This window comes from Lates calcarifer, linkage group LG21 (genome assembly GCF_001640805.2).
Source record: "Lates calcarifer isolate ASB-BC8 linkage group LG21, TLL_Latcal_v3, whole genome shotgun sequence".
NCBI lineage: Eukaryota > Metazoa > Chordata > Actinopteri > Centropomidae > Lates > Lates calcarifer.
The window spans coordinates 20,950,059-20,969,238 of record NC_066853.1 but is presented as its reverse complement, the minus strand read 5'-3'; the positions used below and the strand labels follow the sequence as shown (position 1 = coordinate 20,969,238).

General features: G+C 41.5%; 1 protein-coding gene across 2 annotated transcripts; it reads left to right on the top strand.

The window, feature by feature from the left end:
- Positions 1-1,499: 1,499 nt before the first annotated feature.
- On the top strand, positions 1,500-17,941 carry galnt17 (polypeptide N-acetylgalactosaminyltransferase 17). Of its 2 annotated transcripts, XM_018665538.2 has the most exons (12): positions 1,692-1,801; positions 2,407-2,954; positions 3,046-3,229; positions 5,835-6,001; positions 10,781-10,955; positions 11,780-11,977; positions 12,207-12,324; positions 13,269-13,454; positions 13,574-13,711; positions 14,101-14,196; positions 15,552-15,713; positions 16,553-17,941. In XM_018665538.2, the coding sequence occupies exons 2-12, from the start codon at positions 2,933-2,935 to the stop codon at positions 16,685-16,687; spliced, it is 1,581 nt and encodes a 526-aa protein (XP_018521054.1). In that variant the 5' UTR covers positions 1,692-1,801; positions 2,407-2,932; the 3' UTR covers positions 16,688-17,941. The 2 variants fall into 2 exon arrangements, with proteins under 2 accessions (XP_018521052.1, XP_018521054.1); XM_018665536.2 differs by lacking the exon at positions 2,407-2,954 and having other exon boundaries at positions 1,500-1,801.
- Positions 17,942-19,180: the final 1,239 nt, after the last annotated feature.

The following is a 19,180-nucleotide window of genomic DNA, read 5'->3' as shown; positions in this document are numbered from 1 at the left end:
TAAGTATGAACTATATTTTACTGTTAATAGTTGCATGCTTAAATAATGAGGTACTTTTACTTGTATTATTATATTGTAATGTTGCCACTTGTAAATAAGTAAGATCTTCCACCACTGATAAAATAAAAATGGACATAGAGAAACTACTGGGTGTCATAGATCAGATGTTCTCAAACTTCTCGCTGCTGGGTGTATCTGATATGAGGGGACACCATCTGAGAAAACTTCAAATTTAATGCAGAATTGGGTTACTGTCTGTCTGTCTTTGTGAGGTTAATCACATTTCTGGAAAGCGCAGTCAGTTTTACACACTGTCCCATGGTGGGTGGATTGTGGGTGAAAGAAGTTAAATTAACTGTAAAAAACATTTTTAACCAAGTGAATTAAGAAAAAAAAAAAAAAAAAATCAAATTTATAACTCCTGCTGAAGCCAGGTACCCCACCAGTGGGAATCAGTGTGAAAAATATTTGAATGTTCTGTAACTTTAGGTAATTGGGTGCCAGTGAGAATACACTCCACCCACCTTCCCTCCCACCACCCCCTGACCTGCTGTGAAGTAGAACGTCGGCGAATCCACTCCACGTTTTTCCCCGCGCCCTTATTAAGCGCTGTGTACGTTATAAGGGCGAATTAGAGGAAATAACAGGGCACAACAAACAAGTAGGGCGTACAGAATAACAGGTAACACGTTGCTGGTTTCTTGACAGAACGAGTGAAAATGTTAAGGAAAACGAGAAACCAGGACGCATTTCTTTAGTTCTGCTGCCGCTGCGTTCCCGGAGCATCTCTACCTTCACCGGAGGATGCTGCTGCGTCTCTTGAGCCGCTGCTATCCGCTCGTAATCCGTGCAGCAGTCTCCTCAGCTGAATCTCACTGTGATTATTACAACGTGTGACGGGTGGAAAACGATGTGCTAACAGGCTTTCCGGGAGCAGAGAGGTTGACTGAACGTCCAGGTTTTCTCTGAGCATCTGGGAGGATTTTTCCTGCGCGCAGTACTCCTCAGTCGCATCACTGCCGAGTTCTCTTAGACGCAAAGGAAGAGGGGGGGGGGAAAAAAGACAGACTTGATAATCTCCTCACTGATAAATTATTTAAGAGTATCTGTTCCTCAAGCGCAGCATATGCTGGTGTCTTTGTTTTAAATCCTCTGTGCATGATCTGGAAATCAGACAAGAAGTGGCGGTGACACGGATGACAACCGATGGCCAGGCGCCCCAAATTTTCTCAGAGGGGGGATGCAACCTAAAATAACCCCGGTGCCAAATGGTAAGAGAACAGATTTATAACAAGGAGTCAGTACAATGGCTCAGAATTGCAGTAGCATCTCTGTGGGTCTTTGCTGTGTGTCTATAAGGTCTGCCGATTTAACCCGGTTGCTGAATTATCCCTGCAGCTTTCCGCACATCGCAAGCCGAGGGAGCCCTGAATCTGTGACACGTACTACTTCACGGCTTCTCAAGAGACTGTCCCCCCCTCCCTTCCTGCCCCCCACCCCCTACCCTCCCACCACCTCCACCTCCACCACCACTGAAGTCCGGACATCGGTGACTTTTTAATGGCTTTTGTGTTCAGAAGATGGAGGGTTTTACTGGTGCTGAACGTGCTTGCTGTTGCCGGGTTCATGACTTTTTGGGCCAAGTGCAACACACGCAGCGTCCAAGCCGCCGGTCCGGAGGCTCCGGCTGACGGGAAGAGGCCCCGGGGCAACGGGACGGCACAGGGGTCCAGCATCAGCCATGAAGTACTGCTGAAGAGGCTCAGCTCCCTGGAGGACGTGGTGTACAGGCAGTTGAACGGTAAAGAGCAGTGTAACATTTAAACTGGAATAACATGTCAACCTGATTTCCCCCCAGGGAATCAGCAAAGGAAGGAAAAGTCAATGCTATCTGACTTTCCCTTGACTTTCTCTGGAGTCCCTGACATGAAAAAGTGAGAAAGTAGTGAGTAAGGCTCTGAAGAACTCCCTCAGTGCTGTCTAATGTTTTACAACTCTCAGGGAGCCAATTTTTGTGCCTTTCATTCTGTGCAGACACCTGTCACATTACATTTCAGTCATTTCCAAGCATGCTTGACAAGATAATGCAGGTGTGCTAGAAAGAAATCCACTTCACTGACCTTTGAAGAAGATGTCACCAGCCGCTAACAAGAATGTGCTAACCTCTGCAGCTATAGCTAGCAAAGATCAATAATAAAATTGAATAAATTTGAAATGAAATCATTTTCGATATTGGATTTAAATGGATGAGGTAAGTAGATTAAGTCATCCTCCTTACCGCAACAATGCAAGGTTAACCAGACTTTATGGAAAAGACCAAAAAAATTTTGAACTTTGTTTTGTTGTCTGATTGTGATGTTTTTTCCCCTCAGAAAAAAAATCAAAATTTCCTTTAAACTTTTTCAGCCCCACCTCAGGGAGGTCAAAGGTCAGGGTCGACAACAGACGCAGGAGCTTTCAGGGATTCAGTGCCTTCAGGACTCATCAGCAGGATGTTTGCCAAAACAGAGGCTTGAGCACAGCTTGTCACATTGAAGGATAGTCACTTTAATCACTCTGCCACCCACAGACACACAGAGTCACACTAAGAAGAATCTTATTTTATCCCTAATTTAAAACAGCGAAAGCCTTGAAGCTTCATTAGCAGCTTGCAGCCTTGAAATGGAAAGGTTTCTGACTTTCATCATCACATAAAGGGTTTCTTTAAGTGTATTTTTCTTGACTGAATACGCTGGAGCTACTGACCCCAGTAGGAGCAGGAAGCCCTGGAATAGGCCTATTTTACACATCCTTACTTAATGTAGCCTTATATTGATGGTATTCTGCATGAATCTGTGCCAGCATTTGTCATAATGTGAGTTCAGCTCAGAAGTTCACCTGTTTTGACAGCCACTGACTACATACTGGATGTCCATGTGAGGCTGGCAATGTGATGGGGAGCCAGGCTATCAGCTGTAAGCCACAGAGTGCGTTACTGAGAGGAAGAGTGACTAAGCCAGACTAAAGGATCCTGACATGTAATCTTCCCTTGTTCGCCTCGCCCAGGTCTGTCCAAATCCCTGGGCCTGATTGAGGGCTTCGGGGGTCGGGGTAAAGGCGGCCTACCTGCCACGCTGTCTCCGGCTGAGGAGAGCGATGCCAAATACCTGAGGGAGAAGTATGGCTACAACGCATACCTCAGTGACAGAATCTCTCTGGATCGGACCATACCAGACCACCGGCCCAGCAAGTAAGCACATGTCAATATTTTCTCATGTACCCCCAGTTGCATCTAATCATACACATAGGTTTGAGATCTCTGCCACCACAGTGGAGATGAATGGAAATTTTTTCATGGTGTTGACAGTTTTCAGGAGTTAAGTTCTTTTCCAGACTCACTGTTCCCAGCGGAACACACTGTGAAAGTTTTAGTTGGAACTACTTTTTCGGCAGAAAATAGTTCCTATCAAAACTGTTCACCAGAACATTGTTTATAAAAGGACATGATGCTGATGAATTATTTAAATGGAGTGTAGTGATAGTTCAGGCAGAGCACCCAAGTCCCACTTGCATTAGCTGAATGGCATCAGCTGTTTCATTCAGATTAACAATAACTGGATCATTCATAGCTATTACATATTACTCCGCTGATTCTGATCCACTCAGGCAAACTATATATGTGTGTGGATAGCTGGATGGACAGACAGATAGACAGACAGACAGATAAATAGATAGATAGATGTAAGATTTTGCTGTTAAACAAATTTGGTTTGGTGACCCTTTTCATGGCTTCATTCACTTTTTGCAGTGTGCATTGTATGGGACTTCACATGTTCCTTTCAATCTCCATCTCTCTCTCCTTCACTGTCTCTCACTGTCATTTTTGATGAAGTTGCACTATCAGGCTGGCTATCGATCTGCAGGCATGCATGCATGAATACACAGGTTCAGCTGCACACACATGCACACCCACAACAGAGAGGCAGTCCTTGAGTTAAGGATGCATAAGGTACACTTTAAATTGTGTTTGCATATCATTCTGTATATAACTATCTGTATGTACACATCCATATGTATATCCCTGTATGCCCATGTATACCTATATACATCAACTCCTACTCCTCCACATAGCTCTCTGTAGTGTATTGTGTATCTCAGTGTATGCTGCAGGTTTTCTCCATAAACGCTCCTTTAAAGTGTCTATCTCTGGCCCAGTTTACTGGTTAAGCGAGTAACAGCCCTTCTATTTGAACATCACTGCTGATGAGAAACCCCTCGGCCCATGGGTGCCACCAGCTGTGTGTGTGTATGTGTGTTTTGGGGATGGTGGGGTGGGGTTCAGAATCCAGAGCTCTCATTTGTCACTCGGGGGGTCTTTTATGTTGCTGGGATCAAAGTGGCGTGTGAAGCGTGTTGGGGTGTGATATCTTTAGGCTTAGCAGCAGCATGTAAGCTAGAGTCTGAGGAGTCTGCTATGTTTGGCTGAAGGTCCCTTTACACTGCAGAGCCGGAGGTGGTGATGAAGTGAGAGAAAGGGAGAGCGAGAGACGGAGAGATGAAGAGAAACAAAGATCAATTTTTAAACTTCAAGTAGTATAAAGAAAAAACACTGTAGTTTTTGGGATGTGCTTTAAATTTGCTCAGTGTCTTTTAAGGCATATTACACATATTATTAGCTGATAAATAAGAAACAGCAGTGCAGAAATGTAAAAAGAAGAGCCATCAGCTGATGAGCTGACTCTTACAGTTTCATTCGGATTAGTCAATGAGGCTGTACTTGTAATGTGACAGCTCACACTCTCACACTTGTAATCAGTCATGTTGCTGCTCTCCTCTGTCTGCTACACTCTGCTGTTACTGGTTACACTGATTTGCACCATCCTTGCCTCCTCCTGTTCTTACTTATTACCATAATTGCTGTGGCATCTCTTGCCTTGTACATTATTTACATATATTCTCAATATCAGTCTAATATGTATCTGCTGGGTTTTCCTCTGTAGACCCTTTGAGGGGCTCTTAACACGCTCCCTTCAGACTGTTGCGCTGCCGCTTGGTTTCATTGGAGAGCTTCTTCAAACACAATGTCTTTTCTGCAGCTGTATGTTCTTTTGTCCTAAACTCTGTGAATTAAGTGTCTGATTGAAATATATTTCCAACACACAGATTATCATCATCATCTTAGTAAGATGTATAAATAAAGCCTTCTTCTTGTGAAATGGTTTCCAAAACCTCAGGATATAAATGACTTGAAATAGATAAATAAAAAGCTTAATTTGATGGCAAACATCAAAGTTCTTCATGTTTAATCCACTAACAGCTATGTTGGCATCTGTTTCCTGCCAAAAAGCTTTAAAAAAGTGTCATCTGACTTCATGAATTTTCATGAAAACGCTGGATTAATTATAGATTTTCTTGTAATTAACAATTCTCTTCCCATGGAAACAAGATTATTGATAAAAAGGGAAATAAGACAAGTAGAGGAAGGCGTTTCCTCTTCCACTCTTACTAAACTTAGAGACAAAACCTCACCCTACCTCTTTCCTCTTCATCAGAGCTGTTTAAACAAACTAGCAGTATAAATAGGCCTCCTATCTGCAGCAGACACACTGTGAATAGGCCAAGTCGGGGGGGGGGTATCCATGTGATTATAGTTTAGCAGGAAGCAGCACATGGTTGCGGCCTTTCAGCCTCACTGAACAAGATGTCAGCAGCTCCATGGAGGCAGTTTGGTCTTTTGCAGCAGTGATGGCAGACAAGTGAAGCGTGCAAAGCCCAGAATGCCAGCCTCACAGGTACGCAGTGGAATAGGTTTTATTTTACAGACGCTGTGGTGTGTTTGTGTGTCTCTTCCGCAGATGCAGAAAGGTCAGCTACCCAAGAGACCTCCCCCAGATCTCCCTCATCTTCATCTTCGTCAACGAGGCTCTGTCCGTGATCCTGCGCTCAGTCCATTCGGCTGTCAATCACACGCCGGCTCATTTGCTCAAAGACATCATCCTGGTGGATGACAACAGTGATGACGGTCAGTAGAAATCAAACATTTCCTTTCCCAAATCGTCATGATTTGTTATACCTCAAGTAAAATACAGCGTCATCCTGTAGAGCCCAATGAGGAAAGCACAGAACAACAGGAGTACAAAAACAGGCTCCCAGCAGGTCTCTGGCTTCAATGCAAGGCCTGATCTCTCCTGATAGTCAACAAAGGACAAAGGTACAGAAAATTAGATTAAAGTGACACTAGAGTTAAAGATAAATAAAGTATATTTATCTGCAAAGATATGTTTAGTATTGTGTCTCCCAGTTGCTTTTTTCTTTTCATTTAGCTATCAAAAATGACTAGACATCAGCTTAGTTTGCAAATGTGCACAGAGATATAGCTAGCAACCTCAAGGTGTTGAGAGGGCTTTTTGTGAACATGGTTTCAACAAATTCATATTGAGCACAAAACACAGACTATTAGCAGCTTAAATAAAATCATCAGCATCATCCTTCAAATCCCCGGTACTGTATAAAGCTTATTGCACACATAAACATGAGATGACAGGGCTGAAAGCAACTCATAGACTGCACCAATCCACACTTGAATTGACAAACAAAAAGGTATGCTAGAAAAAAGATGCTGTAATCAAATAGTGGCTTTAAAGGAAGAGTTTGACATTTTGGGGTAATACACTTAATTCCTTTTTTTTTTTTACCACTCTCATGTTTGTACAGGCAATCAGAAGCTACAGCCAGAGGCGGTTAGCGTAGCTTAGCCCAAAGACCAGAGACAGTGAGAAACACCTGGCTGTGTCCAGTAGTAACAAACTGCTCCTAACAACACCTCTAAAACCAACTGATTAACTTGTCATATCTTTTCTGCGGACAAAAACTAAAGTTTTACAGGGCTCTCTATTTTGGACTATTTCTTGGCTCTGAGCAGTTGCCAGGCAACCAGCGTAGACTCCTGGAAGTTAACTCTATGCAGCCGTCATTTAACGGACAGACATAAGTATGGTATCAATATTGTCATCTATCTCTCTGACAGGAAGCTAATATTCCTCAAAATATGGACAACTAACAAAAGTTATCATCTATTCAGTAGAAAATTATCTAAACATGTAGGCTTCTACATATATGTTATTATTACTACATGTAACATAGCAGCAGCACCTACACTCTTTTCCATATTAAAAGATTATTTGTATTATTTGTCTCTCATCTCCAGCATTCAAAGAGTAGGTTGTAGCAACGCCTTACACACTCAACACACAACATAAAGCTTCTGTTCATACTCATTACATGTATGTGTATGTTGCTAATTGGACAAAGGCGTCAGACTTTGTTGGCATGGCAAGGTCTCCTTGATAAAAGCCGTGGTCATTGCTTTTGAGGAGCAGCATTTGCTGAGGTGACTGATGGTGCTGAATTTTTGCGGTGCAGACAGGCAGATAGAGGTGGAGTGCCACAATTGGATGTCACGGTAGAGATGTCCTGTCTTATTTATTGGGCATGGCTGCCAAGTCGGGCTTTGTGAGATGAAGGGACAGAGAAGAGACGAACCAAGCAAAGCGAAAAGGAGAGAAGAGGTATGAGGAAAATAAAGAGCAAGGAGTGTGTGTCTGCGGAAAGAAGGGATGAAACTAAAAGAGAGGCAGAAACATCACAGAGTGAGGAGGTCTGAAGGTTTTTGAAAATAAGCAAAATGAAAAGGAGGGGAGGAGAAAGATGAGTGAGGCAGAGATGAAGAAGTATCTGAGAATGAAAGGAGAGGCCGGGAGAGCAAACCAGGCTATTAGAGAAAGTGGCAGAGAGAGAGAGAGAGGGAAAGGATGAGAGACAGGGAGGCTCTAAGATAAATGAGGTCGGACAGACAGGAGGAGAGAGAGAGAGTACAAGGCGATGGATATCCGGCAGGGAGAGAGAGAGGGAGCAATGTAACCGAATGGAAAGCAAAGACAAATAATGAGGAAACCGGAAGAGAGAGATGAGATAGTCGAGGCTTTAAAGGATGAGGCTGCTAATATTGTTCTTCTTATTGTCAACAAATCCCATGAAAAGTCCAAAACCGACAATGTCTTAGTCTGTCACTCAACATGCTCTGACTTTCCTACCCTGTCTGCTTCACTCAGCCCAAAGCTCATTGGTTTCTACTAAGGACATAAATCTATAGAAATGTGTCACAAGTACATGATTTAATTTTCTAAAATAATCCCATAAAAAGATCTGGGAGCTGGAGTATCATTACTCAAGCAGGAAATAGTAAATAGCAAATACTGGATTTGTTGTGGACTAGTTTCAGCCATGATTAAAGGATTCAGGATTTCAGGTTTATTAAAATTAGGTCTTATTTTTGCCATTTTTAATATTATTCCTAAAATTAGATTGTACACACAAAGCTGATTTCTGAGATCTAAAGTTTTTAGAAGTGTAAATGGGCAAGAAAAACACAAGCACTCAGAGAAAACAAAGGCAAATGGTAACATTTTTACCCAAACTTTCAGTTGTAAAAATCCTTCACAGTGTACACACTCGGTCAAAAGATGGATTATTAGTGACATTGCAGGTGATCTTACTTTTGGTTTTATCTCCAAATACAGTTGTTAGGTCAAAGTTTTTGCTCTTGTGTGCCTTTCTTGAAGCAGGGCAGTGTACAAGGGACTGACTCAGTAAACTACACTGACGATGATGAAGGAACATGTCACCCAGTGGACCCAATGGAGGTCCTAAGGTACAGAGAAATGGTTCTATTAGCAGGCTCTGGCCTCATTAACATTAACATTTGTTAGTACAAATTAGTTAATTTGTGTTTTTGTGGAATTGGTGGACAAAAGTTAAAACAAAAAATAATGTCAACATCATCATTTAAAAGTATCTGAGGAACCTGGTGGGAGAGAGAGGAAGAGTGAGAGGAGAGAAGACAGTGGACCTCCGCCACCACCCCTCCACTCCTCTCTCACTTGACTTGTGGTTGGCTGGAAGCCAGCTATCAATCACAGAGGGGAAGAGATTGCAGCGGCGCAGAGGGGGAGGCACGCAAACAAATAACACTCCCCACTCTCACTGCCTGCCTGAGTCGCTCAGCTCCGTGGCCTTGCATTGTACACAGCTGAGTGTGTATGAATAATGTGGTGTGTGTGTGTGTGTGTGTGTGTGAGAGAGAGAGAGAAGACACAGCATGGGGAATGAGTTTGTGATCAAGAGTGTGTGTGAGTGAGACAGAAGTAAAGAGAGGCAGAGAGAAAAGAAATAGAAAACACAGAGCATGAGAAATGTGTTTTTGTTTAAGGGAATTTTTAAGTGTGTGTGTGTGTGTGTGTGTGTGTGTGTGTTTGCGATGCAGAGGAAGAAGGGTTGTGAGTGTTTGGGGAAAAGGCTGATGAGATGATTGAGAGATCAAAGGTGGAGCGGTCGTTGATGCTCAGGAAGCCGCAGACTCCCTTTGGTGTTGTTTGGAGTCTGCTGGAGCTCAAAACAGCACCACAGGGAGAAGAGAGAACAGAACTATGTCATCTTTGTGTTTCTCTGTCTGTGCGTGTCATTTGTTTTAATAAAAACTCATCATTGTGCGCTTGTGGTGGAGCTTTTTCTGCAGTTGTTTATGTCTTTGTGTGTCTGGTGATAGGGCACAATATGACAATATATGCGAACATATACATCACAGTGGTGAGCTTATATAGTCATTTGTATAACCGATTTTACCTTGGAACATTAATTTGGAGTCTGGACTGTGCTGAACTGCTGAACTGTAATCAAGCCATGAAAAATGTGAAATGTCCCTCACCTTATAAATACCATAGAATAGAAATACCATTATTCAAATTAAAATGTAACCACTTTGCAGTTATAGTTTCTTAAATGAATCAGTTACTTAATTATGTTGAACCTCTAAAAAAAAGTTATTCCAACTCTCTAGAGCCGTGGTGCACAGGTTTTTAGCACTTCTGAAACAAAGAAAGATCATCAATGACCACAGATAACAGCACATAGATATTAAAAAAAGAAAATGGCCTTTGTGTAGAAAAATTCAGAATTAATTTGCGACTACAAATTTTTAACGTCTAGTTCTGAGCTTAAATGCTATTTCATTCTTAGGATACAACGGACTCACCACCCTGAGCAAGTTATTTATGAGTCACGTACCTATGATTTGAGTAGAGAAGTGTCAGAGAGTAAAGTAGGGCTAGTGGGCAGATTTCCAAAGATGTAAATACCTTTTGTGAAAACTCATAAAGACGGGGTGGCAAATTAGAGGAAGAACTTGAAAAATTAAACAGGATGACTGTTCCCCAATCCATAGGACACAAGTGGTCACTGAATGGTCTGATGAGTATGAAAATGATGTGAATCCTGTACTATGGTCTTCACAGTCTCCAAATCTGAACACAACTGAGCAGAGTTGTGATGGTGCTCTCCACCACCATCATCAAAACACCAAATCAGGGAATATCTTATGAAGGAATGGTGTTCCATCCCCCCAGTAGAGTTCCAGAGATTTGTAGAACCATAGCCAAGGAGCATTGAAACAAATCTGGCAACTTATATTGGCTCAATACCTTTCTGTTGGTTTTTCCTTTAATTGTCACCCATCTTAAGTTTTATTATCTATTTCTAATCCCCAGTCTGTAGTAACATAAAAATGTTACTGAGTGCTGTAGAGAAATGATCAGTTCTTCTTCAGGAGTTGGCAGGGCTTCATGAAGTTGTTCAAGGACTCGTCAGCATGAAGGATGATGCTGTGATCTCAGATTTAAGGACAGTCTCTCTAACCGTCTTTAACAGTGTTTTGTTTGGTGTATTATTCCCTTTTTCCGGACTACAGAGCAGCTGAAAGGACCGCTGGAGGAATATGTGAACAAGCGCTACCCCGGCCTGGTGAAGATCGTCAGGAACCAAAAGAGAGAGGGACTGATCCGGGCCAGAATCGAGGGCTGGAAGGTGGCCACTGCCGAGGTGACGGGATTTTTTGATGCCCACGTGGAGTTCACACCATCCTGGTGCGTAAGTCTGGAATCTGAATGGGATAATCATTGACACCTACTGTTACGATATGATGCCTGCAATGTAAACAGATCCTCTGAAAAATGAACTTCACTTCTACACTGATGAATATTGGAAGTCGGTAATCCAAACCTAATAGGGTAAGACCCGCTGAATTACAAATTGTGATAACAGCAATAACAATAATAGACTTTATGTATCACCTTTAAAAGAAAGTTTGGAGGTGCTTTACAGAATCATTGAATGAGAGAACAAAGGAAAGCAGAGGCAGCGCAAAGTGAACACACAAAAAGCAATTTCACACCTGAGAGGTTTTAAGATAAGGAGAGAAGGAGAAGGGTAGAGCCTGTGGAGTAAGGATTAAAAGATGCTGTAGGACATACACCTCATAAAAAAACAAACAAAACATAAAGCGAGTAATAAAGAGGACATTGCTAGGAAGTGGTTTTTAAAAGTACATTTGAGGGAACATTTAAGAGATGAAACTGATTTGGCCAAGACGTAAACACTTGAATTCTACATTATTTTTGCCACATCCCACTGACACCTTTTTGTAGGTCTTCTATTCGTTTTCCAGTGCCGTGTGTACTTTAGGGTATGTACACAACCCAGTTCACTCAGCATAAATAGACACATGCCCTCCAGAGCTGCACTGAGCTGAATCAAATAGAATTAGTAATAAAGTTGGTGCAACTTGAGGGACTTTCTAATCGACTGAAGTGGGGGTGAGAGTGAGGAGATCTTAAGAGAAGCCCTGTGCTGTCCGTGGTTTAGTGTGTGTCTCTAAAGCGTGCATGTGTGTGCTTGCGCTTTGGTTTAGGGCCGAGCCAGTTCTGGCCAGAATAAAAGATGACCACAAGAGGATCATTCTGCCCTCCATCGACAACATCAAGCATGACACATTCGAGGTGGAGCGCTACGAGAACTCGGGCCATGGCTACAACTGGGAGCTGTGGTGCATGTACATCAATCCACCAAAACAATGGTGGGACGAGGGGGACATGTCTGCTCCCATCAGGCAAGCCAGCTTCACCTATATAAACACACACTTATATGAAGCATCAAAGGACATAGTATGTAGATATAGGATGTAGATTTTTGTTTGCATTTGCACATTCAAATGCACAGGCTTATTTTTTTAACAGTTCTTGTGATTTAAAAACATTTTTTTGGAAGACCCAGTTTTGCATATGCATGTGCAAAGCCTCTTTGCCACAGTTCATATTGATCTCTTTTCCTCACTGCAGGACTCCCGCCATGATTGGCTGCTCCTTCGTGGCTAACCGCGATTACTTTGGCGAGCTCGGCCTGCTCGACTCAGGCATGGATGTCTATGGAGGGGAGAACATCGAATTGGGCATCAGGGTTTGTGTGTCACCCAGTTTCCTCTCGTTCCTGTTCCCTCTTTACCCCTGTAGGTTTTAAGTGGAGCAGTGGCCACCGTAGCGTGGCACAGCTGATAAATGAGGCCCCATTAAGAGTCCTGGAGGACCAGTCCTGTGTGTGCAGCTCACAGCAGGGCAATAGAGATAAATAGGTCACATAGAACAGGAAGAGGACTGTACATTTTGAGAGACTGGAGAGTTTGTTGTTGTTCTCCAGGGTTATTTTGCTGTTTTTACTAAGATGGAAGAAAGCATGTCTTACTATGAAGTTCTTGTGCTTCAGAAAATCTCATATTGTCAGATCATGAACTCATCATCGGTACTCAAAACTGCTGGTCCTCAGACATTACATGAGGTAAAATTCATGAATTTTCTCTTGGTGTAAGATTTATCACAGGTTTGACTGTAGTGTTTTTATTCACTTTTCATTGTTAGATTAGTCAAGTCTACTATGTTAAACCTGATCCTATATAGTGCCTAAGTTACAGAATTAATACCCAACACGGCAGCTCTACTGTGACTTTTAGGTATCTTTTGACTCTGTGTTTCAGTTCATGACACGTTTTCAGTATTGATTCAGCCTTAGGAAGCTGTTTTTAGTAGGAAGGTCTGATAAGTCATTTTATCCTACCTGTACAGTGCCAATTGGGAGACAAATTAAAGGGCTAGATGGTGAAAGATCTAAAGAGGAATACATTTTTCTCTGGAGTTGGTGGAGACCAAACCGATGCTAAAAGAATGAATACTAGAAAAACAACTCTAAATAAATGCTAATGTTGCTCTGTCTCTGCTTTTAGTCTTGATATCGTGGTGGTTGTGTAGCTGTCAACTTGCATTAGTGTTTTTTTTCTCTCTAGTGACCAAAAATGCATTAGTACAGCCTTAATTTAATTTCTCTACTCTGTAATACCATCAACCTTGCAGGTGTGGCTGTGTGGAGGTAGTATGGAAGTGCTGCCTTGTTCCAGGGTGGCTCACATTGCACGGATCAAGAAACCCTACCACAGTAACATAGCTTTCCACACACGGCGCAATGCTCTTCGCGTGGCTGAGGTCTGGATGGATGAGTACAAATCCAATGTCTACTTGGCCTGGAACATCCCAATGGAGGTGAGAGAAAATGGGCATTTACATTAAAGTTTTCTGGATTGCTATTTTAAGAATTCATGTGGAAAAAAGATCTTTGTAAAGCAAGGACTTCCCTTTATGACTTCTTGCTCTCATAACAGAACCACGGTATTGATTACGGAGACATCTCTCAGAGGGTTGCCCTGAGGAAGAGTCTGCAGTGTAAGAGCTTTGAGTGGTACCTCGACAACGTTTACCCAGAGATGAGGAGGTACAACAACACGCTGTTCTATGGCGAGGTGAGCCAGCAGTCAAACTGACATGAAGGGAGTGAGAAGCTGGAAAAAGAAGCTTGTACATCTAAGGTTTGGTACATTTGCACTACTGAATGAAACCACTGCAAACAGATGAGTGAGCGATGAGTCAGACAAATAAACCCTGAGGGGTTCATGGAAAATCTCTCAACCCCGAAACAAAAAGACTACTAGAAAGCACTCCCTCCACTCTGTATTTTAGAACCAGATTGGTATCTTACAGATATACAGTCATGCTGATTCACTGATGGGGGCCATGGTTTTTTGGGAATATCTAAATACTGTTTGGGAATATTAGGACTTAATAAAAAGATGAACAAACATTGTGCAAAGTGAAACCGAGGTTGATTTTCAATGACGCTTTTTGATTTCAGATTCGTAACTCTAAAGTGAGCCATCTGTGTATGGATCAGGGCATGAAGGAGAACCACACGGCCACCCTGCATCCATGTCATGGATGGGGTCCTCAGGTACAACACAGTCACGACACGCCCAACAAAACTGCCACAGAGTGCATCTCTCACCACTGTCTCTGCTTCTTTCTCCAAAACACAAACAACTCATTAGTGAGTTTCACCAGTGACATGATTTACAGCTGTGTTTCTCGCACAGCCTGAGCTGAAACCCTCTCAGGAGAAAGTTCTGCTGTCAGGATAAAAATGTTGACATGTTGCACTTTTTGTGCTGAAGTCCTGAGTCAGCCAGTGTCAGTTCCCCAGCCGTTCGGCCCACGGGGCATCTCTTTTTAGCTCGGAGTGGTAAACAGGTGATTCAGGGAGGCAGGTCAGACTCCAGAAGTAAAATCCTAAAAGCCGTCAGGACTAAATGTAACTTAAATTCTATTAGTGAGTACAACAAAATATCACCCTTTTGACACAAGACGCATTTCAGGTTAATTTTTAAGTTTCCGAATATTTTAATCATTGCAGCTTTATCTCACTCACACTTCATTAGAGTCTACAGTTGGCATGGGATTTTAAGCACAAAATATTTCTACAACACCTCGCTCTTGCACTGCAAACACAAGGTACAGTTGTTAACATTTCTGTACAGGTGCAACAGTCGTCTCTGGGCCAATACAAGGAGAGACTCAGCAACACTGGGAGGCCATGGCAGTTTAAGGACAATCTTGATGTTGCTAACTTTTTACTCACGCTTTGTGTTTGTGTGATACATACGTGTGGAGTTTTATTTTATCACTTCCTGTGTTTCCATACCAGACAATGCTGGAATTCCATTTGGACAACCTAATCTTTGGGATCTAAATGGGCTGGGTCGTTGTTTAAAAAACACTGTATTTTAGACTGATAAGACAATTGTGTATTACAGGAAAATACAGTATACCACATGGTCCTCTCAGTACAGACATGTTATGCCTCATTTTAGGACAATATGTTCCTTCTGTTCAAAGCAGGCAAGAGATAGCCTGGAGAATAAAGCGAAGTTCCTGCCTGACTCAGAAGCTTAATGATTCTGAGGACAAATCGGCTAAAAGTAAAAAAAAAAAAAAAAAAAAAAAAAAAAACTGGAGGTGCAATCTTGAGCAAATTGCAGCTAGAGTAATAACTGTTAGAGTGAACAACCAATGTGAACAAACTGTCATTTTTATGAGACTGAGAAAAAGGAACATCATTTCAATATTTATTTGTGTATTTCTTTACTTTAATTTTATTATTGTAAAGCTATTTTAGGTTAGTTACATCATATTTAGTCACATTAGTTCACTAAAATACTTGAGTAACATGAATACTACACAGTGCATCATGTTTCAGATTTTCAGACCTTCAGACTGTTGAGTGTGTGTTGTCTCTGTCTCTTCCCTCAGCTGGGACGTTATACCAAAGAGGGTCAGCTGTTCCTGGGCCCTCTGGGCAGCACCGGGGAGGACACTCGCTGTGTGGTGGACGATCAGATGAGCAGCTTTCCTCAACTCCTCAACTGTGACAAAGTGACCAATGTGAAGCAGAAGACGTGGCATTTCTCTCAGGTACGGAATAGAAGGAGAACAGTTTTCTTTGTGTTTGTTAAAAAGAAAAGCAGAACTGTGTTGTTTTGTGTGTGCTAAAACAATGTAACCTGATGTCAACAATAGAGACAAGCACAGGTTAGAGTGAGTGTGCAATTTGTGGGTTTAAATAGGATCACACCTTTACTCTGCTAAGCTGTTTTAGGTAGATTAAGGAAATTTACTTGAGAAAATATTGTGCTTAATACATCTTCATGTGGCACCTTTAAACACCAGTTGTCAAACTAATTTGTCATCTGTTTACAGTGTAATTTCTCTAAACTAATGAGCCCATTTTCAAGGACAGGTACCCTTTATGTATTTATTTTCAGGTTCTTAACTGTAGACAAAAACCTTTTGCAAGTAATTTTTCCATCAGTCTTTCAGTTCCACCTGAGAAACTTTAAAAGCTTAAGAGTCAAAGCTTTTAGTTGTATTTATTCTTGGAGAAGAGCACTCACACAGATAACACAGCAGACCCTCTGCCATATCGATCCTGTGTCACAGCATGAAAAGCAGACCAGAGTCTAGTAGAGAGAGGTTTTTATTTCCTACAGGGGTCTTATTTATGGCAATAGTGTTACTGATTACTAATGTGGCAATTATTTAATTACATTAACATGTTAGAAACATATTGGTTCAAGTATTAAGTGGTCAATATGTTATTTTGTTCATTTTTAAGGATTATAACACTATAATTACTACATTACCTGAGAAGAGTACATGAAGAACATCTGTCCACATCTGGCCTGGCTCCTGTCACAGTCACACATGTTACACAGGCCGTCTGTAAAACCTCTGTCTGTCCTCCTGCCCTGCAGAATGAATCGATCATAAATCGAGCCACGGGACGCTGTCTGGAGGTGGTGCCGGCTAACGTTTACTTTGGCCACCTGCTGGTCCTGCAGCCCTGCTCCGGGCAGAGGTGGACAATCAAGAACACCATGAAGCAGTAGTCGCCTGGCCTATTTCACTGGGACCAATGACATCGAAGGCCATTTTCAAGAGCTGTCGCCCGACCTCAGCTCGGCCGAGCCACAACTGATGAGGCAGAGGCTCCACGCCTTTTCAGGAAAAAGGCGTAGGTGGTTTTAAAAGAGATGTGAGCTGTAAACTTCTCAGCGATACGAGTTTTGTGAAAATGGTTGGGTTTTTTTTTTTTTTACAAACTTGACGTTCAAAATGATGCAAGTTTCGCATGAGAACTGTTTCTCTCTCCATCTGAATTTGTCAAACTTTTAAATGTGATGTTGCCATAATTCCTGTGTGTGTGCCACTTCTCTACAATGTTGTTTAAGGATGGAGATTTGATCAGCCAAAACTGTGTTCTGTCTTATGTGAGGAAAAAAAAAAAAGGCGTTTATCTTCATCATCAAAATGTCTCTGATTATTTCATTCTGTATTATGACATTATGTCTTTCAAGATGTATAGAATAATAAAACAGCTGAAATTACATTTTCAGTAATATGCACTGACCATGATACATTGGTAGTTTGTGTTAGGCTTCATCAGTGGTTCTCAACTTTTTACCTTAAGAAACTTGAAAATGAAGGAGTGCCAACTCATGACAGGCATAAATTTAACAGTGAATTAAATATCAAAGCCCAAAAAGGGATTTTTATTTTCTTCTTACAAAAGTCTAGACCCTGTAAATATTTATAATTTGAAGAAAAAAGCATTAGCAAAATATTACTTGGTGTACTGGGGCCTGTTTTGTTGCTGTCATTGTAAATCATCTCAACAAAAATCTCATTGTCGAGGGCTATTGGGCTAAATCATGGTTTCATATGTTGTGGATGCATTTGTCTTTTACTGTCATTTTTACTTAAAAGGATTCTGTACCACCAAATGCAGAACATCTTGTAGCATGATTGTAAGTACTGTATGCACATGGGGACGACGTTTAGTTGAGCTGAGGCAATTTATTCTGTTACTTGCTGAGTGCCATAACTACTGCAGACGGCCAAAACTAATGAAGCACTTTTTTTGGACACAGAGATAGAGCTGCAGACTATGAGAGGAAGATTGAAATCAGGAATGGAAAAAAAAAAATGCACAAGTGTATAGACTGTGGAGGCTGGAGGCCTTTAAGGCCAGTGTTGTTAATGTATTGAGATGTATATGATGTCATATATCCAATTAATTCAATGTTATCAGTTGGATTTTTGCTCCTGAGATTGTCTTCCAATAAACAACTGGTTTCCTGGTTTTTGCATGGTTACTCTTTCTGAAGATAGGTTTGTAGTTTTTGAAATTGTGATGAATTATTTACAATATGATTTTATTTCGTTTTGAGTTTTATGCACATTAATTTTTATTTGTACCCAATAAGTAGATCCTTCTTGTGTACAGCTGTTATTTCAATTTTATAGATACTAACATTATCATATATATGTTATTAAGTTCTTATAGAAACATTCATATTTTTTGCTGACAAACTTGATGTGAAAGTACTTTATTTCTGTTTTCTGGATGTCAGATAAGCTCTGGAAAGTAAGAGCCACCATGCTGCTGAACTATAGTTTAATCACATATCTTTTATAAAAGTGGTACACCAAAATATTACACAGCATCGCCTGAGGCAGCCAGTTGGCCCAACAATAAAAATGCTATCCTATAAATGGAAAGTTACGGGTTTGGTCCTGTAGCAGCCATTTGTCCTGCGTAAAGTGTCCTTGACCCAGATGCTGAACTCCTACTGCTAAGCTGGATGAAGCATCGGCTAAATGCTTAAGATGTAAATGAAACAGGAGGAGCCTGCTGGGAGCACAAGGGCCTGTTTCTAGCAGAGAGCTGCAGAGGGTGGTGTGGCTCTGGGGGACAGAGCCTGCATGCTAACACAACACTGAATGTTGATCACACTCTTTAACAGCAGGCCTGCTCATCACTGCCTGGCATGAAATAGGATTAATATAAGTTGGTTAAAATCCAGCTAAATGTGAGTCAACAGTACTGTAAAGAACACCAAGGACAGTCTGATCAAATTAAGTTTATACAGACTGCTTGTTGTGTTACTCGGGTATGAGGTGGATTCTATATGGACAGAAAAAAAAAAAAAAAAAAAAACTTACATTGGAGGTAAAATCTTTGGTTTGGTTAAATATTTGGTGACTGTACTGTGCACGAGTGAAATCATTTTAAATGACATAGTCAGTTACAGTTGCCATATTGAGAGTCAATGTCCCAACCAGCAGTGCTGTGTATCTCTCTGTGAGCAGCTGTTATGGTTTAATCACAGGTCAGAGAAATCAGTCTTATTGAAAATGATCATGTCATCATTTGTGCCATATGGCACAGTGCGTGTGGTTACCTGACTGAAGGTCAGTGTCTCCTCTGCTGGCTCTCAGCTTGTATGCCTCTCTGGATGAAGAGTTGCAATTACCTGTGTAAAATGGCGATACAGACATTATTATTGAACAGGAAGTGATACAACTTTAGCTATAAAATG